At 35.4% G+C, this 21,648-nt stretch overlaps 1 protein-coding gene and 1 long non-coding RNA gene across 14 annotated transcripts in view; one reads left to right on the top strand and one right to left on the bottom strand.

Moving 5' to 3' along the window:
* The window catches only part of INPP4B (inositol polyphosphate-4-phosphatase type II B), a 1,027,382-nt gene that overhangs the window by 877,006 nt on the left and 128,728 nt on the right, over positions 1-21,648 (top strand). For all 13 annotated transcript variants that reach the window (XM_007496289.3, XM_007496287.3, XM_056802732.1 and 10 more), the window contains one exon: positions 14,692-14,896. In XM_007496289.3, the coding sequence (XP_007496351.2) occupies positions 14,692-14,896 (205 nt within the window). The remainder of the gene's footprint in view (positions 1-14,691; positions 14,897-21,648) is intronic.
* The window catches only part of LOC103105965 (uncharacterized), a 140,240-nt gene that overhangs the window by 66,942 nt on the left and 51,650 nt on the right, over positions 1-21,648 (bottom strand). Inside the window, exon 3 of the long non-coding RNA XR_008912901.1 lies at positions 2,856-3,030. This is a non-coding gene — a long non-coding RNA (uncharacterized LOC103105965). The remainder of the gene's footprint in view (positions 1-2,855; positions 3,031-21,648) is intronic.

Below are 21,648 nucleotides of genomic sequence, written 5' to 3'. Positions count from 1 at the left end.
AGTAATACTCAGAATAATAAAAAAAATAGCTGACATTTATATAGTTCATGAAGTTTTGCAAAGCCCTTTACACGTATCTCAGTTAGGACTCTGAGTAGTGTTATTATAAAGAAAGAGGAAATGTTACCCTTTTTTTTCAGATAGAAGAAACTGAGGTTTACAAACTACCTAAAAATAAAGGTATTTCTATGAAAATGTCTTAAAATAGAGAAATGAAACATTTCCCCAAAATTAAAGATTAGGCTTCCATTTAGCCTTTGTGTTGTTTCTTGAACAGGTTATTTAATTTCTCAAAGCCTTGTCTCTTGAAGTTTAAATGACCTCCAGTCTCTTTCTGTTCTAAAGATGTATAAATCTTGATTTATTCATGGTTATATAGTGACTAAGTGTCAGAGCTCGATTTGAACTCAAGTTTTCATGTCTACCAAGGTAGTACTGAAAGAAACTGTGAAAAATACCAATGAATGGGATACAAAAACAGTGTGCTTTATAATCAAATATAATCATAATCAAATACTGAAGACACAAAAGGTACTGGGTACTAGAACAATTCAGTAAAAGAGGAAATTAGTGTAGGCTGAGGTAATGGGAGAAACCTCCAAGGAAGATGTTAGACTTGAACTATTTTTTGTTTGTCTGTTGTTTGTTTGGGTCTTTTTTTATGGATAGAGAGAGGCTTTCTTGGTCAGGAAACCACGTGAAGTAAGGCATGAAAAAATGTTTATTGAATGCTTAATATTTATATATCATACACATCATTGATTTATGCTAATATCATAAATGTGAGCAATGATATTAAAGTTGGGATGAAATTGATATGTTTATGGAGCAGTGAGGAGGGCAGCATGTCTTCAAGGTGTAGTTCATGTTGGAGATTACTGGAAAATAAGGGCTACCAAATGATGCCTTGGATTTATTGATTTTTGTCACTGGTTCTAGAATGTTTGCTTTAATATGTTACTGAGTATCCAGTGCTAGCATAGACTTCACCAACAGGCTCTAGGGCTTGGTTCAGTTCTAGCTTTTACAAATATCTCAATTGATTTAAAGTAGAACTAACATTTGTTCCTTTGTGAAAGTTTTTAGAAGTACTCTTCTGGTCCATGCCCATCAAATTCTCTGGAGGCTCCATACTCCTCCATATATTAATCCATGACTGTATACCAAAGGAACTTTGACCTTCAAGTAATTATTTGCCTATCTTCCCAATTCTAAATCTTATTAAATTTATATTTGAAGCCACTGAATTTTACCTTGTATATAATATGCCCATAACTACTACTGGGCTATCCAGTCATGGTCCAAGGCATTACAGTCTGATAGGAGTGAAGGGATTCTAGCAGCAGAAATGAAAGAATGAGCAGAAGGTGATAAGAGATCTCCTTGCCCCACAGAACTGAAAATTAAGTCAGTAAATGTTTACTAAGCACTAAGGAATACAAAGACAGGAGGAGAAATATCTTTGACTTCAAAGGACTCACATTCTATTGTACTATCTCTTCACTTCCCTTCCCAACTTCCCTAGGGGAATAGATTGGACTATTTATAGTATTCCTCTACTCCATGTCCCCAGTCCCCACAACCTTTCCCAACTAACTTTGACCTGGGTTCTGGGATTCCTAGGTACAGTTCTGCCCAGCCCTAGCTCTAGGACAAAAAAATCATCTGGAGCCCTTTATCAGTAATTCAGTCTCAGCATTAAATCAGTTGTTGGGGACCCTGCTTTGAACATAGGATATCTCCAGCAGTGAGTTCTTGCTTTGTTTTTATGTGACTAAATCCCTGACTCTACTAATCCAATTAAAGTGAATTTCCTTCTCCTTAATTCCAGTGTCTGTCTAGGAGTTGGGCCCCTAATAACAGCTATTGGATATCCCAAACAATATCCATCCTAACTTTTACCAACAATATGCCCACTTAACACTCCTGCCAGTTACCTTCCATACTCCTTTGGACAGACTCCTTGCATCTTGGACTTGGTTTGAACTTTTGGCCGTTGCTACCATGCTTTGACCTGTCCATCTATTCCCATGCAGACTTAACTTCAGGTTTCACACCTAACAACCTAGCCCTATCTTTACTGCCATATTCTGACACCCAATATCCATCCAGCCCCACAGCCATATCTAAACTGGTTCTGCCCTTGCCAGTCTAGATATTCAATAATTATCTAAGCTGAGATTAGGAAACTAAAAGAGATTCTGTGGTTGTTTTTTTGTGTGTGTGTTTTAAATTTACCTTCTGTCTTTTAATCAACACTGAGTATTGGTTCTAGGACAGAAGAGAGTAAGGGCTAGGTAATTAGAATTAAATAAGGGCAGAATTGAAATCAGAAGCCCTCATCCCCAGGTCTGTCTCTCTATTCACTATGCCACCTAGCAGAAAAGATTCTTGATGCTCAGCAATCTCCTGAGATTCCTTTTCTCAGCCTTCCCAGCAGTAGCACACTTTATTGAACAAAACCTTTGAGTCTGCCTCAGGGTTTTCCCAAGCCCTTTGGGCAAACTGCCAAGGGCCTCAATGAGCTGTTTCTGATCTGCTTTTGAGTTTACATATGTTAAACATTCAATTATTCATAATTATGTTCATAATTATGTTCATAATTTGCCTCCTGCAGAAAAGTATCCTGTATCCTTGTCCCTGTTGTCCTTGATGGGACATGCTGTCCTCCCCCAATAAAAATCTTTCTCTTTTGAGAAGTTAGCAGGCTTCCTCTACCTTGGTCCAATAACCTTCAAATATTTACTAGCTACACCTTTATGATGTGATTGCTGATTTTAGATAACATATTTTACTGTGATGGTCAGGTCAATAAAACACTCTTACTCCAGCTAAAGATGTAACTTAGATTGCACCTGAAATGTCTTCTGCTTAGAAGAACACAAAGCCAGAGGTACTTGGAAATCAAGAAGTATGTTATGAAAGTAGAAATTCTGAATTATTTTCATAAACCCTGATCTTTGAAGAGTAAGCACTTCATCCTTTTTCTTCCTGGGCACATAGAAAGGTAACAAGTCATAGTGTTGAAGCCTGTGATCAAAGTAAAAAAAAATATTTGTCAATATTCAGCTCAAGCACTATCTTCTACAAGAAGCCTATCTTGATCTCCCTCCTCCCCGAAACCAAGTCTTGATACAACCTCCCCCCACCTCCAAACCAAGTGTATATTTATGGCAAATATATTTTGAATTTACTTGAATAACATTTACATGTTATTTCCTCTCAGGAGAATGATAATTCCTAACAGTGTCTGGCATATAGAATAAATAATAAAATTATTAATCACTAAATGATCCAACTAGTATTGAATTGAATTAAATTGAACTAAACATAGACTATATATATTAAAATTATTGAATATTGTGATGTAGAGCCTCAATATGAACAATTCAGAAAAAAATTGTATTTGATGTTGGTAGAAATGTTCCGTTAGGTTGATATTTTTTGTTTTATTCTTTTGCCAATATTTAGATAAAAATTTAGTTATCTTTGTTTTCTTTTGAAAGCTGATTTCATGCTATGAAATAATCAAAGTTGACCTGGGCTATAAGTATATCTCGATATCTTCCACAAAGTTCTATAATGTACCCTATCATGGTATTCAGGGAACACACAGTTTTCAGATTATAATAGCCAGTTTTTCTTTAGTGCCTTCTGTACTTATGTTATTTCAATTGATCATCAACAAATCCAAACTTGTTTGTCATGGGTGGTTATTATTCCCATTTTACAGAGGAGGAAGATGAGGCAGAAAGAGGTTAAATGACTTCCCCAGAATCAGACTACAAATAAATATCTGAGGTGGAATTTTATTTATGCCAACAGAGTGTAAGTTCTTACAGTTTATACCAAATAGAAAAACTTCAAGTGTGGTCTTATCCCAGCTTTTCAGGAAGTAGATTCCTGTCAGATGAGTGGCCAATAGCTGATGAATTGTTTGTTCTGGTGACCTAACAACTGAAAGTACAAATTAACCCTTAGTTCTGTGAGGTTCCCATTTGTAGTTAGGGTGGCAGAGAAAAGGGAATCAGAAAAGCATTCTGGCTTTAGACTGTCTGGAAATTTTTAGTTTAACTGTTGGTTCTCCAAATGTGAGATACTTGACAGAAAGCCAGTGGGATTTTATGCTATAGAGAATGGGATCATATTCATATTGATATGATCTTTAAAAAAGAAGTTGTATTTAAATGGAAGCCTCTCTGTGTCTCTCTCTCCCTCTCTGTTTCTTTTCTGTTTCTGTCTCGTTCTCTGTCTCTTCTTTTTCTCCCCCACTGTCTCTCTCTGACTTACTCTAAGCTTCCACTCTATCTCTTTGCCTCTCTTGGTCATAAACACTCTGTCTCTCTCTTTGTCTCTCTCTTTGTCTCTCTCTTTGTCACTCTCTTTGTCTCTCTCTTTGTCCCTCTCTCTGTCTCTCTCTCTGTCTCTCTCTCTGTCTCTCTCTCTGTCTCTCTCTCTGTCTCTCTCTCTGTCTCTCTCTCTGTCTCTCTCTCTGTCTCTCTCCCTGTCTCTCTCTCTCTCTGTCTCTGTCTGTCTCTGTCTGTCTGTCTGTCTCTCTCCCTCTCTGTCTCTCTATGTCTGTCTATCAGTTCATCTGTGTGTGTGTGTGTCTCCTCCCCTAGAGATAAAAAATCTGGCAGAATTGCTTTTCATCATCCACAGAAAGAAAACAATAAATATCAATAAATGATACATTATCAATAAATGGATCGTTTAAAATGCTTTTGATGAGCTCAAGCAAATAGATCATCAAAAAGGAAATTATAGCATATTTACCAACATTTGATATTGTCAGAAAAAATTTGGGAACTTCTTGGACAAAATGAATATTCCTTCATGTATGGTGGAGACTTTACCGTGAAAGGAATGAGAATGGGAAACTTTTGTAGACAGAGGTCCAACTTTATTGGGAGCAAGAAAATCATACAAGTCAAAGGTCTAAAGATGTACCCAGTACTATCTGAGACTCCTTTCTGCAAAATACAAACTGTTTTTCATTTTCATGTTTGTCCTTGACAGTCAATCCCAACTTCCTTTACTGAGAAATCCCCAACCTTCAAGACCTCTGGAGGCCTTCTTGGATGGATACGCATCTAGTCTGGCTGCCCTGATGGTCTGACCACCCTCTAACAAGGCCAACTCCCTTACAGGGATCACTTAATATAAAAAATAGTTTAATGTATAATCACATATTTATGATTAATATAGAAACACACATACTTAAAAACTATTACTCAGTTAATACTCTAGGACTAAATTTTTAATCTGGTTACATACAGATTCTTGCCTGATGCTATTTTCTTATTACATATCACGCAGTTATATTTTCAAATTCTAATCTATAATCTAAACACACTCAAAGCATTGATGAAGGCACTGGTTATTGATTTTCTTGTTACAATTGCAAAATTGCACCTAAAGGAAGAGAATATAGAGTACATTGGATTAAGATATGAATGAAGTCAAAGTGATTTAGAGCATAAACAAATTCTTCAATCAATTAATCAGTAAGTCTTTATTCAAAGCTTACAATGTAGTAGGCACTATTAGAACTACTGGGGATATAAAAAAGAGCAAAAATAGTCTCTGCCCTTAAGGAGCTCTTATGCTAATGTTAATGACCAGGCACATGCAGGATATTTGCTACATAGATAAGCAATCTCAGCGAGAAGGCACTAGCAGTGATGGAGAAGGGAATTGAAGGGAGAAGCCAGTTAACTAATCTCTTTGCAGAAAGTGGGCTTTGATCTGAATTTTGAAGGAATCCAAAGGATCCAGGAGGCAGGAGTAAGGACTGGGGAAGAATCTTCCAGAATTGGAGGATAACTGGTAATAAGCATAGAATCATGAGATGGGAGGTTGAATATGAAGAACAGCAAGGTCAGCAGATCATAGAGTACCTTCATAGAAAATTACACACACACACAAAAGATAGGAAAGGGCCAAGCTGTGAAGAGCTTTAAAAGCCCTAGAGTTTTTATGAGATCTTTGAGCTAAGGAGGAGTCATTAGAGATTATTAAGAAAGGAGGTAACATAGAAATGTCCTTGAGGAAGATGACCAGGGCAGCATAAAGGGTGGATTTGAGTGAGGAGTCCCTGGAGACAGATCAATGGTGCAGTAAGGCAATGGTTGCATACAAGGACAGAAGGGGACATGTGTGAGAGATGGCAAGAGATGGCATTTGTGCGGTTGGTATGAGTGGATGACATCACAGTTTTGAGGCTGGGTAAATGGGAAGATATTGGTTCTTTGGACAGTTTTGGGAAGTTCAGAGGAAGGAAGAATTTTAGAGGAAAGACAATGAGTTTGTATGGACATGTGAAATTTAAGATGGCAATGGGACAGCTAGTTCAGGATATCCAAAAGGCAATTGATGTAGTTCAGGTGAAGTGTAGGTAGAGCTGGATATATAGAGATGTATCATCTACCTAGAGATGACAATTGAATCCTGGGGTTTTGATAAGAGCATCACGTGAAATCTAGTTAAGATGTCCAGAGGCAGTTAATAATGTACAACTGGAAAGAAGTTAGGTTTGATAACCTACATCTGGAAATCAACTGCATTGGGATGATAATCTTATCAAGCAAGTTGGTAGGAATTTGATGGAGAAGCAGCAGATTACTACAGATTACAAAATCAAATCAATACATTCCCATCTTCAAATATTTATTAATCTCCTACTATGTAAAAGAGACTGTGCTAGATCTTCATATTCAAAGACAACAACGAAGTTAAACAGTGAAGTGAACATCCTGCTCACAACACATCTATTTAGCTTTATATGTATATTGATATGTTCAAAATTGATACAAAAATATCAAATAGTTAAGGAAATGAAAAAGTAAAGACTTCATTGATAAAGTAGTTCTAGAACCCAGCTTTAAAGAAAGTTAAGGATTCTGCAAGGTGCTGATAAGGGAATACATTCCAAGCATGAGACACTTTTAGTAGAAAGGGGCAGAGATGAGAGATGGATTGTCTTGAGTGGAAGAGAGCAAGAAGATAAATTGGTTGTTGCATAGAGTGTGTGGGGAGAAAGTGATATAAGAATCAAACATTTTAACAGTTAAAATAATTCATACTGACGAGGAGCCATTTTAGAATTAACTATTTGAGTAAAGTCACGTCATTGATGAGTTGAAACAAAGGTCCAAATCAACCTTTGTTTTCCTGCTTCTGAAGGTCTATGATCTTATTTATGAGTTCATTTACTTCCTCAGAGGTATAAAGCTCAACCTTCTCATCCTGTACAACTGTTGACTATATACCTTATAAATCTTGCACAAGGTGTCCCACCATTGTCCCAGAGTTCTTTCTTTTCTTTATTTCACATTGTGTGGATTCTAGTAGAGCTTGAAGGTTGCTCGTTAGTTATCTCTTGATCTTGTTAAATGACCTGCCTATCTTTTTTTTTTATTAGACAACTCTCTGGTGACATTTTTTACTACATTTCTTTTATGTAACTCATCCCTGTTAGTGTTATATAGCCTTTTCCTTCATGCAACCTTCCATTGCCCTTCTTATGACCTCAACTTTAAATTTATCAGAAGCAGTCATGTTACATGAACTCATAGTCACAGAAGCAAGCCTAGAAAAAATATTATTTTTAACATTTATGATCCATTGTATAGAAGGTTGGGGAGCATATCCAATTTTCCAAAGTCAATCCATCACTCTTCCTCTTCAAATCTAACAACAATAAAAAAGTGTTGATGCTTGCCAGTTATGTTCACTGGTGGTTAGGTTGTGATCTAAATTAGTAGAGGTTTATCCTCACTGATGAGTTAACAAATTTATTGACATAGAAGCAGATATCAATTCACTGACTCTACAATCAGTGAACCTGTATTTCTATCCTGGCTCCATCACCTGTGTGTCCTTGAAAAATCTCATTCAACCTGCCTAGTATTATTCTCTTTGATGGATTAGATTGTCTCTGTTGCTTCTTCTAATTCTATACCTATGATCTAAAATAGAGAGAGGGAGGAGCTACACAAAACTTCTCTCTTCCTTACATTAGTATGTAATGTAAATACGCAAATGGGATGCTGGGAAAGAGAATCGTAGAGAGCAAATTCTAATTACACAGCACAGAGTGAGAAACAGAGCACTAGATTTGGTTTGTTCAAATCCTACTTTAGACATTAGTTTTGTGACCCTGGGCAATAACAATAATAGAAAAGCAGGCTAGCATTTATATAGTTTTTGCAAAACACTTTATTGCTACATATATATATATATATATATATATATATATATATATATATATATATATATCATTGTGCTCTCACAGTAACCTAAGAAGTAGGTTTTATTATTCTTCCCTATATTACAGATGAAGAAACTGAAGCAGGGAGAAGTTAAGCAACTTGGACACATAGTAAATGTTTGAGGATAGATTTGAACTCAGGTCTCCTTGAATGTACCTACCTGGTCTATGCACTACACACTTAGCTGCAAGTAGCTGATCATTTCTCACTAAGGTTCAGTGTCTTCATAAAATTAATGGATAATTATTGGTGACCTCTAAGTTCCCTTCCTAGTCTAAATTAGTGGTCCTTTAGTCCACAGGACCAAAAATATCTGCCTGGGAAGCTGAAAATTTAATCAGATGAAACCAGTACTATAATTATTTAGACAGAAATAAAAATGAGTGGACGCGAGATCTCATTCCATGGCTCTTAATTCTCATCCTGGGATGGAGGAAAAATCAGAATGGAATAGAACAGAACAGAATAATCTAGGTAATTACTTCATCTCTCAATTTAGCAGACTAAAGAATTAGCCAATGCTACTTACTTAGGCATATTCAGGGTAGAAGTGATTAAATTGGTTGTGTTATGGCCTCAAGTCTCTGAATTCCAACATAACTAATGAGAACATTGGGTTTACATAATCCCCTATTGCATTTCCAACTGGAGTAGATATGCTTATTTGCTCCTTGAGGGTACAAGATTACTTCATCATGCAAGAAGCTGGAACTTGGCCCTAGATAGTGTAAGTAGGCTCTGAATAGTATGAGTTCTATGGAGATGACAGGGAAAACTATTGTTGTTATTACTTTTGTGAGAAGGTGGCATATAAGTAAAAAAGATAATTATTTGTGACTAATAGCACACCACAACCTTGTACCAGAGCAGTACTGACAGCTCTGGTAGATGCAAGCTTGGCATCAAATTTAACATCTGGTGATGTTGGATTTGTCTAAGATGGATTTGGTTCTCCCTTGGCTGTAGGACTATGCCTACATACCCAAACTTTTTGGGGAGATTGGCAGTTCAGTTAAGTCAAAGCAAATGGTTATTTTCAAAATGTCTAATGATTAAATTGAATGTCTCTGTATTAAATTTTTCTTTTTTTGTCACTCAAACCACTTTCAGAGAAGTAAATGGGGAAAAAAGATTTTAGATTTGGAATTCAGAGGATTTTATTTCAAATCTCAGTTCTTTTAGTTGGGTAGTAATCTAGGCAAATCACTAGGTGTTAATTTCATCTGAAAAAGAAGGAGATTGGGTTAAATAAACTCAGAAGTGCCTTTGAGCTCTCATTGTGCGGAAGTGAGAAGTATAATAGTAGAGGGGATAGAAGGTTGACCTTTCATTCAGGAAGACCTGAGTACAAGTCCTACTTCAGACACATAATGACAGTGTCTCCATACTAAAGTTCCTTATCCAGTTAACTCTCTTTTATTATAAGTAATAGATGAGAAATCATAACACTGGAAGATCCTTAGATGTTGAAAGTTCCCCATACAGATAAAATTACCACCATCCACATCCCATCTTCCCTAAAAAATGTATTTAGGCAATCAGCGTTACTCTGAATTTAAATTAGAAGGTTGAGGTGTGATACATTTCTTTCAAACATGTAAAATCTCTTTCTTTTGAATGGAGGACTTTATCACATCAAATTTTATAGATACTCAAAATAATTATCTCCAAAAGTATTTCTTAACCAAGAGCCCAAGTTATAATTTGACAGGATATATAAAAATAAATAATGATGATGATAGCTCATTTGTATTGTAGCAATTTAAGCTTCAAAGTATGTTTTTTGAAAACAACTCTGTGGGGTAAGCTATACAATGATTGCTCTCTCTATTTCATGGATATGATGGTAGCTTTGATGATCTTTGATTCTTTTGCTAGACAAATATAGTACAATGTATGATGTAGTTCAGGGAACCTAGTACATCCTTGTATCTAAGCTTCCTTTTCTCTCCAGTTCCTGTTATAATCCTGAAGTTGAAGGAAGAGAATCAGGAATCAGTTAAACACTGCTAAGTTAAGTATAAAGCGAGAGAGGTTCCATTCATAGGATACTCTAAAATATTAATATAGAATTAGACATAATGGAAAGTGAAGCCCTATTTTTGTAGAGTTCATTGGATGTACATCTGTAAGGGATCATAAAGGTCATCTAAACAACCTCATTATTTTACAGGTGAAGAAACCAAGACCTAGGCATGCTTAAGGACTTTCCTAAAGTAACATTTATAAAAGGATCATAGTTATTCAACTGGAAGGAATTTTAGAGGTCATTGGATGCCTCATTTTACATATAATAAAACTGAGACACAGATTGGTTAATTGAGTTTCCCAAAGTCATACAGATAGTATCAGTGCCAATTCAAATCCCTGTTATGTGATTCTAAACCCAACATTCTTCCCACTACACTGTGTTGCCCATTCTCTGTTGCTTTTGAATGGGGGTGCAAAAATTGGGATCTTTCCCCAATAATGAATGTCTGAACTAGTACGAGAAATCAGATGGCCTCCATGTTACACACAAATATTCCATATACATTTTTGGAGTGGAGATTTCTCTAAATTTGTGTATCTCACAGTTTTTGTTTGAATTTTTTTGAGCTATTATAATTCTTCTTTGCTCATAGAGTACAGCACTATCTTTGATGCAGGTACCCCATGCTGGATGATCCTATGCCAATTTCTCCCAGATCACACAATTGATTGCAAAATTTTTCAGAGAGACCTTTAGAATATTCTTGTATTGTTTCTTCTAACCTGTGTGAATACTTGCCTTGTTTGAGTGCTTTGTAAAATAATATTTTAGGCAAACATAGATTTAGCATTCAAACAACATGACCAGCCCATCAGGCTTGTACTCTCTTAGCAGAGTTTGAACACTTAACAGAAAAAATTATCTTAGAATCTCTAAACATTGTTTAATTTAACAGTTATTATGTACAATATTTTCAAGGTGAAGGAGATCAGAGTTGAGAGATTTATCTAGCCGAGCCCTCTCTTTTTTACAGGTGAGAATACTAAGATTCAGATGTGTTTGGTGAATCGTTTCAGAACACCCAGGTATTAAGAGCCAAGAATCACACTTGTGTCTTTAATTGCAAATCTAATATTCTTTCCAAAACATCAGATTTCTTTGGCCTAGGTCCTACTCTTACTGATGCCAAGAGAATATTCTGTTGTTATTTATTATATGCTATTATAATTGTCTAATTGTGAAACCAAATTCCCAGGAGAAAGGGCCAGAAGCTATTACCAAGCAATCTGAGCCAAGTAGGTAGTTAAAACAAATATCTCTGTCAAGAACAAACATTCATTGTTCATCATTTCTACAGAAGAAGAATCACATGCTTAAAACCAAATGGAGAAATCACTCTGATAGAAGACTTTCAGGCACAAAGTAGGAGATCATAGACCCTAAGGTTTGAACCATGATATATGGCCTTTAGCAAAAAGGGAACCCTTATACCAGCCTAGAGAAGTAAATACAGGCTATAACTACATCACTAAAGAGGAAAGACAGCTCCTAGAATAGAGTTAGGAAATTTGCCATGGGCAACCTGATGACCCCCTAGTGGATAGGTCAAAGGGGAAGAGGTTCTCAATTGGGGAATGACTGAACAAATTGTGGTATATGTTGGTGATTTAATACTATTGTGCTCAAAGGAATAATGAACTGGAGGGATTCCATGTGAATTAAAACAACCTCCAGGAATTAATGCTGAGTGAAAGAATTAGAACTAGGAGAACATTGTACACAGAGACTGATGTACTGTGGCACAGTCAAATGTAATGGACTTCACTACCAGCAGCAATGGTATGATCCCGGGCAATTCTGAGAGACTCAGAAAGAACACTATCCACATCCAGAAAAAAAACTGTGGGAGTAGAAACTCGTAAGAAAAAAATTTGCTCGATCACATGGTTCAATGGGGATATGATTGGGGATGTAGACTCTAAAAGATCACTCTATTACACTCTATTACAAATATATGGAAATAGGTTTTGAACAATGATATCCAGTGGAATTGCCTATTGGCAAAAAAAAAAGGGAATGAAAAGAACATGAATCATGGAATATTGGAAAAATATTCTAAATTAATTAAATTAAAATTTTTGAATATTTTCCAATTACATGTAACATTTTTAACAATTTAAATTTTTTTTCAAAAATAAATATAAAAAAGAGAGGAAGAGATTATGATAATGAGCCATCTATATTTTGAAGAAGTTGTTGGGGGGAGGTGGTAGGGCACAGCTAGATAACTGCAGAAAGCCAAATTTGAAGTTGGGAGGGGAGGACTAGGACCTAGGTCCAAATCTAGCCTGAGACACTTCTAGCTGTGTGACCCTGGGCAAATTACTTAATTCCAATTACCTAGCCCTTACTTCCCTTCTGCCTTGGAACTGATACTTAGTAGTGATTCTAAGATAGAAGGTAATGGAAAGGAAGGAAGGGAGGAGAGAGAGGGAAGGAAGAGGGACAGAACAAGGAAAGGAGGAAGGAAGGAAAACTGTATGGATGAATGAATTTAAGAGGGACTTCTATTCTGGACTGAAGCCCATGAGGGAAAGCCCTTGGAGATCAGAGAAGGAAAGCTATTTCTTACCCAATGAGCAAGATTTTCCTCTACAGTCAGCCAGAGCAAGCTAAGAAAGGTGACTATAAGTTCCTTGTATGTTGAAAGTCAGAATAAAACACAAAGGTAATGGGGATGAGGAGAGAGAACAGAGAATGGCATTAACGTTTGGGCATTTGTTCTAGGAGAGCTAAAGAGCTGAGAAACCTAACAGTTTTGAAAGCAAATGACTGGGACCAAAGGATTAAAGTAGGAGCAATTATATATTGTATGTAGGTAGTTTTCAAAAAGGAAAAACAAGAAAACTAAAGAAGTTTTACATTTGCCTGTAGGATCAGTTTTAGCTACTAAAATTCTGCAACTTTTTATCTTTTCATTTGATTGTTAACATACTTCCTTCCCCAAATATATATCTCTATAATGCTTACCATTAAGACACTTCAAAACACCTAGAAGCTATGATTGTGCTATTTTCCAGTAGAACAAGGGTTAAAGAAATGATATGTATGTGCTTCTCTATAGACAATACTGGAATGGGGCCAGTATATGGTGAAAAGAGTACTTAATTAGAAGTTTGACCAGATTTCAAATCCCAGAGTCTGCAACTTAACATTTGAGTGAGAGCCTCAGTTTCCTCATCTGTAAAATGAGAATTATACTTGAACTTCCTACCTCACAGATTGTTATTAGGCAAATGTTCTTCAAACCTTAGAAGTGCACGTTGTTATTGGGTGAAACCAAGTATTGAGAGGGGAGTGGGCGGCAGTGAAAAACATGGTTGCACCACAGAAGTATGTCTTGGCTGGCTAAAGAAAAGAGTAAATTAGTCAAGTGGTTTGTAATTGTATACAATTTTAAATTATATTATTATTATTATTATATACATATATTATATGTATACACATATACATATATTATATGTATTATACAGATGAAAAGTTTCATCACTTTTTTATCCCAGAAGAAAAATGTAATACATCATGTGATTGATCCATAGTTTGATAGATCCATCATCATTTACTCTGGCCACCAGTGCTAATGATAATCTGCCCACCCCTTCTCATTTTCATAGTTCTTCTCCTTATCTTTATGAAAAAGAAAGATTTCACCCTTCATGCTAGGGAACTTCCATTTCTTTGAATACTTCACTGCTACCTGTGTAGTACCCAGTCTGTCCATGTGTTATTCTTCACTTTTTAATGTCTGAAAGCTCACTTCCTTTTCTAGACAAACACACCCTTAATGATAACATCTGCCACTTCTGTTCTTTTGAAATCGTGGTGTCTCATAATTTTTAGCCATACTATATTGGTAAAATATCAGTGATGGTCATGGCATGAACTTTTGTGACCATTAGCCTTTTGAATTTGTTGAAAGGACTACACATTAATAGATAGTAAATTTAAAATAAAAGTCTTTTTGTTTTTCTTTGAAATCTAAAGGTAATAATAACAATAGTTAACAAAAACTACCATTTACATAGTACTTAGGGTTTGTGAAATGGTTCACAAATATTATTTCATGTGACTGTATGGAATAAAGTGCTATTTTTATTTCCAAATGAAAAAACTGAATCAAGAGAATTAAGTAACTTACCAAGGATCACTCAGATAGTAAATAGTTAAGGATGGATTGGAACTTAGGTCTCCCTGACTCCAGGCCCAACTGTAGTAGCACCCAGCTTCTCATAGATGGAGGCTATTTAAATAAGCAATAATTTATCAATGTCTAGTCTTTGTATCTAAACAGCTCTCCACTAATACATTTGCCTAGAATGTATGCATCAAATTTTCTGCTCCAGTTCTTACAATGGTAATGTGTAGTGATACTGATGCTTTTTTCAGGATAGGGTTTGGGCCAGTGTGGGAAAGAGCCTCAACTGCATCATTGCCATGGTGGATCGATTACTTGAACAAGATGGTGGTGTCAAAAGCAACAGCAACGATGGAGGCAGTGGTGCTAGCCCTGAAGACAACAGCAGCAGCAATACCAAAGATGGTGAACAACAGGATCCTTCACAATCAGAGAACATCATAGATCACACAAGTGGTAAGAAACCTTCCCTTTGCCCCCACCTGCGCTTCATTGACTGAGTAAATAAAATGAAAAGGCCACGATAAAATGAGATAGAAAACAAGTCAATAGTGTCTTTGATGAAAGTGCTGATAACATGCTTTTGCACAGTCCTGGCTTTAGATTATGGAAGGCTATTTATCAAATTGCATCTTGCTTGTGCTCTCAGAACTGCTGGCAATGCTCATTTTTTTCCCCTGTGGTACATAGAAATCTTCTTGAAAGAATAAAAGTAGGTTCAGTTTTTTTTTTTAAGATTTGACATTGTTTAATCGACTTTAAACATTCCCTAAAAAAAATACAGAGCAAGAGTTTGTATTAAACCGAAGCAATTTAAGAGAAATTTATGACAGGTCACTTCACATGAATCTTCAACAAGTGGAAAAGGAAAGATGTATGTTAAATGTGGTGGAGAATAATATCAAAGAACCATTGGAAGACTAGGTTTTTATAGGTGAACCTATATTCTGCTATATACAGTACAAAGATAATCTATATATATATATATATATATATATATATACATATATATATATATATATATTTAACGGAAGTGAGAATGTGTATACTAGCCAAGAAATATGTTGATGTTTGAGTATTGTAATGAAGAATAAAACTTTAAAGCTATATCTCTATGCAGTATACAGTACAGTCATTGAAGGTGGGCAGTTTTATCAATAATCAATGCTAGCAACCAAATCCAATAATCCAGGGAGTAAGAAAGAGATTTATATGCTTCTGTCTTGTATCAAAACAATTCATAAAAATAAATATATGTCTGCTTCTTGAGCTTTTGATAGAAAATAAAATTAGAAGGAAGAGAAGGTCTATTACCCCATTATAATACCTAGTTATCCTTTTGTTTCATGGGAATAAGTTGTTAATAAATTTAGATACTTAAGATTTTCAATTTATTAGTCTAATTCCTTGTTCTTATTTTCAGTATATCTCTTTTCATCAGCAGTTTTTAGTCATGGGGCATTTTCTTTTAAAGTCATTGGGAAAGACTTAGGTTTTCACATTTTTTCCCAAAGATAGATTTGTCTTCTTTTTAATAATCACAATGAGATGAAAAATTGGTACCAATGTGCTTTCTTCTCAAACCTGACTCTTTAGACTGTGTGTCCCCTCTATCTCCCAATAGAAATAGATTTTTGGATTCTTTAGGATCAATTTTTTATTTTCTGTGAAATCCAATGCCATGCATTTCTCTAAATCAATAAGAAGGCATACCTCAGTAATGTGGGAAAGGACTTGAGGTCAATTTATTACCCTTTTTTCCAGTTCTTTGCAGTGATGAATTTTGAAGAGATTTTCTTTGGAGAAGGGGTATGAAAGGAGGACAAGATTTGACAATTATTGTGGTTTTCTTCTTAGAAAACTTCTCATCAGAGGAAAACAAATATAGTATTCAGGAAGTATGGAGGAATTCTACACACACACACACACACACATATAAATATATATCCATCTATGTGTCTTGCCTCCTAGATCAGAAAGTGAAGTAAACAATGTCACACACATATACATGCCCCTTATGGGCATGCTGCAGGACAAAGTGAGAAAATAACTCTCTCCCTATAGTCTGTGCCTCAAGAGGAGTACATTCTGCTGGGGAAATATTACACATAAACAAATAAATTTGTATATATAAGGATTAGAGACAGGATATTAATAGCTAAGAGAATCATTATGAAAAGATTGCCATAGGAAATGACTTACGGTAGACCAAGCATGCAGAAGATTAAATTATTTTTTTCATACCCCATTTCCATATTTTGGCATTGTTTGGCTTTAATTGTATACTCCTATACTTTTCAAAATGAGATGAGTAACTCCATTTTTATTGATGACTGATATGTACCTCCATAGATTATAGTTTTTAATCATTTTCATCATGGCATTCATGTTATATTCAACTAGGAATTTATGATACTTTATTCCATTCATTCTTCCTTAGGGGTAAATGGACTCCTAAGTTGCAAGATTGCTTTTAGCCAATAAAATGTTAGCTCATTTTTGAGTATTAAATATTTAATAATATAAAGGTCATCTAGTAAATTCAAGATTAGAGTCTGTATTTGCTCTTTCCTGGTATGGGTAGACTTGTGTGAATACTTTGGAGAGGACACTAGGCACCAAGAGAAGCATTTTGTGAAAGAGATATAGAATTATTTGCACTCAGATTTTTAAAAAAGGCCATTTTCATCTGTTCCCTAGTACATTTAATAAATGACCCTTGCTACTAAAAATCTGGAGTGGAATTTGATTAGCCCTATTCTTTTGTATAGAACATCATAGCTTTGCTCTCATCCTAGGAGTGAAAATACCCTCAATTTCCTCCCTGGCTCATGTCATATAAAACAAGCTAGTGGGAAATTGATTCTGAGATAACTCTTAGTGGTTTCTCAACTATCCCAGGAAGTTTTCATATTAGAAGGCCTTACACTGTGTATTCCCTAGGAGCATTATGGCCTCTTTACTTATATATTTCACGTATCAAATCTAGTGTATTAACAATATAATTCCTGTTCAGTTCACAAATTAATCCTTAAGATAAAAGAAATATACGTAGGAGAAATGATGCTTTCCTTGCTGCTCTCAATGTTGCTAACAAGATAACTCTCTGGTTTCCATCAATTGGATCTTCTAAGACCTGCCTTTGGCTTTCATTTAATTTTAATTTTAAAATGTTTCTTAATTACTCACTATTTGCCCAGCACTATGATTTGGCACAAGAAGATCATGACATGATTCTTGCCCTCAAAGAGTTTACAATCTCTTGAAGGAGATGAGACTAAAACATGTAAAATTATGCACGAACCACATAAAATAGCCAAGTTCAAACATTTGTGAGAAGAGCAAAAAGGTCAAGAAGACAGCAGTGTGATATAAAGTGATTCATTCAAGAGGTTGTATTTCAAGTGGACTTTGCTTAAATGGGCAATACTTCACAGAATAATAGAATATTAGCCTAACTCACACCAGAGAGAAATCCCCTTTATAATATCCCTTTCATATGGTCATCTGCTTTTACTTTAAGCACTCCAATGACTAGAAATTCAGTACCTTCACAGGTGTCCTCACTATATTTTTGGACCACTCTAACTGTTTAGAATTTTTCTTTTATCACATCAAGCTAAATATGCCTATTTGTAATTTTTGCTATGTGTGTTTTTGTGTTTGTGAGTCTCTGGCACTGCTGATTTCATCAGTGTATGGGGTGAAATGGGAGGAGAGAAATTGCAATGGCAAGTCATTTGATATTGTCTAAAAGAAGAATGTGGGATTACTGAGAATTTAAGTGATAAATTAATCTTCATAAAAGAGTGTTAAAAGGAATAGTTATACTTATGCCTTCTTTCCAAGGCCAGGCCTCTATCCACTTTACCACATTGTCTCTCATCTCTTCATCTATCATAGGCCCCTCCATGTTTTTGGATTGAATTTAATCAAGGAAATCAATAGGATTAACTAACTGGACTTGATTACGTGATAAACAAAGCTAATGAAATAAGTCAAAAATGACTCCAAAGTTTCTACTTTAGAAATAATAATGTTATCTTTATCACAAGTGAAGAATTAGATAGCAGTAATGCATTAGTTTGATTAGGTAAAAAATATTGAGGAAACATTGGGTTGGAGGAAGCATTAAAAAATCCAAGATTTCCTAAAAGAAGTTAGAAAATGTCCTCAATGTGCTTGAAAATCATATCAGCTGGATCTGTAAGTCATCAGTCTTTTGATAGTAATTGAAGCAGTTTACCTCTAGGGAAGAGATGATAATGAAGAACAGAAAGCAAAGACAGAATAATGGATGTCCACATTTATGTAGTGGGAGAAGGAGCTTTCTAGGAGAAACCAGAGAAGGAGTTGCTTAAAGATGTCAAAGGAGAACCTGAACATCAAAGCATCACAAGACCCAAAGCAGAAGAATTTCAAAGAAGGAACAGTTGCTTTGTGTGTTTGAAGAATGGCATTGACCTCAAGTAGAATGCTTTGGTTTTGGTTTTTGATTTTTTTAAACTTATACCTTCCGTCTTAGAATCAATACTGTGTATTTGTTCCAAAGCAGAAACATGGTAGGCGCTAAGCAAGGTGGGTTAAGTGACTTGCCTAGAGTCACACAGCTTGGAAGACATATTTGAGCCCAGGGCTTCCTGTGTCCAGGCCTAGTTTCATCCACTGAGCCATCTAGCTATCCCCAAATAAAATTATTTTAACAACGCATTTCCAAGGTCCCAGATGGCTTTCCATAACAGTAGCCCTATGACAAAGTCACCCATACCAATAGATATTGTGAGACGGTGTACTACCATGGAGAAAGAGTGACCATAGAATCAGAGAGCCCTACCTCTGGCTCATACTAATTTGGGAGTATAAATCACTTAATCTCGATGTCCCAATTCTCTAAATCTATAAGTTAGGAATGAGCTGCTGATTATCATTTCCAGACAGACTTTCTATCGTGGAATTTTTATATACTGCAAAAATCACAGGTAAAGGAGGAAAAAAGAAGATTTGGTCTCTTGTGCTGTGTTAGAATAGATAAAAGTGCTATATGCAAGATCAGGAAGTTCTGGATTAAAATCCTGCCTCAATTATTTACTGTTTGACCAAAGTTAATTATTTCGTTTCTATAGATTTTAGTTCCTTCATCTCTAAAAAAAATAGTGTAACAAAAACACATCTCCAGTAGCAACTAAAGAACATATGAAAACAATATATGTAAATGATTTTCAAATATGGAGTATTATATAAAAATGAGTAATGTTAACGAAAAAATCATATTCATCTGATCCCAATGGAATACAATTTCTATAATTTTATTTTGTGCCTTATTCCAACTATCATTCTTGATTTATTAGAAAAATAAAATTCTTTTTCTTTAAATATGTAAGAAGAGGCAATAGACCAGGATTTTAATCTTGACGCTGCCACTAGTTGGCTCTGTGACCTTCAGCTCCTCAGTTCCCTCTGTCCACTTCAGTCTACATATGAAAGTTTGTGCTAGATGATCAATTATTATAATTTTAAATAGATTTTTGCATTCTTAAGTGTGATTTTTATTTTGTCTTGAAGATGAGTTTTTTTCCTCCAATGAATTATCCAGTTTTACATATAAATCAATAGGAAAATAGACTTCAAAAACAGAATTTTGGTTTAAGGGGGCAGCTGGGTGGCTCAGTGTATTGAGAGCCAGACCTAGAGATGGGAAGTCCCATGTTCAAATCTGGCCTCAGACACTTCCCAGCTGTGTGACCCTGGACAAGTCACTTGACCCCCACTGCCTAGCCCTTACCCTCTTCTGTCTTAGAACCAATACACAGTATTGATTCTAAGAGGGAAGGGAAGGCTTTAAAAAAAAGAATTTCGGTTTACCTTACTTTTCTAAATGAGACAGGATACTATTGTTTTCTAAGATATCTTTAGTTCTTGCATCTGTCACTCTTACAATTAAGTTCCATTATAAAACCTGAAAGAAGGATATATGGAATGTGCATAAGGAAAGAGATGGTTAATCCAGCTTTTATAATGCATTAGTCATCCAGAATTACCATATGACTATTCCTCATTACCAGCTCCCATTAGGAGTTGCTCTGGACAGATATTTAAATGAGTGCCTATAAGAACCAAATAATCTAGGTACATCCCCAAGTTACTCACTTGGAACCAATTCAATATGTCTGGTTTTGCTAGGGAATTGATTCACTTCACATTCCTTCAGTACAGAAATTGGACTTCATAACTAAATAAAACAAAATGACCACCACTCACTTTCTATGGCCAGGCATCTGATTTTATTGTTATAGGGATCTCGTTGGTTTGAAAATTCTCCTCCCCAGTGCATATTTGAAACTCCTCTTTAACTTAATCTTAGATGCTTGGAACATCTCCCACAAGGGTTGTAGCTTTCCATATCCTGCAATTATTCTGGATAAAAGGCAGGACTTAAAACCCTGGTCTTTGTGACTCTAAGACCAACCCTCTGTCTCTCATGGCTGGCGACAACTGTAATAGCAGACCACATGGAAGATGTTGAACATGCAATACTGAGGAAGGATTTTGAAAGTCACAAGCCTTGGCAAGTCAATACATTCATTTCCTCAACAATTTTTGCCTTAGACTGGAATGGAAAATTTTATGTTACAGTTCTCAAATTGACAAAATTTAAACAAGTCAAGTTCATTGGACATGAGAAAAGATTGCCTTTGTTCTTCTCACTGCAGTAGTTTTCTAGATTTAGGCATGGTGCCCATTTTAGATGCATCCTATGTATGCCAAAAATTCTGGTCTTAACCTGAAAAAAAATCAGAGTGCCATCATTCTAATTAACTTTTTCAAAGCTACCTGTTTACTTTCCTGCCTGTATTTTCTTTTAAACTTTCTAATTTTCTATTCTCCCCAACTGTTTTCATATAATTCAGGTACTGAGAAAATATACATATAAAAATACATAAAGAATATATTCAGAATTGAATAACTGAAGATATAAAAAAAAATACTTTCTTCTAAATTCCTATTATACCTCCTTTGCAAGGACAAAAAAAGTAAAAAGATGAGAAGTCATGTGACCAAAAAAGAAAAATTTTTGAGTGTGAAATTTTGAAAGTGGAGTCATTCCAAAAGATATTTATTTAAAGGAAAGTTCTGATCATGTCCCTATTCTGATGAAACCTAAATACAAATATGTGTTTTATATGCATTTATACATATTTGTGCATACA

The sequence above is a fragment of the Monodelphis domestica genome, chromosome 6 (genome assembly GCF_027887165.1).
Source record: "Monodelphis domestica isolate mMonDom1 chromosome 6, mMonDom1.pri, whole genome shotgun sequence".
Taxonomy (NCBI): domain Eukaryota; kingdom Metazoa; phylum Chordata; class Mammalia; order Didelphimorphia; family Didelphidae; genus Monodelphis; species Monodelphis domestica.
Note: the sequence above shows the minus strand (reverse complement) of the source record. Positions and strands in the feature narration are given on the sequence as shown.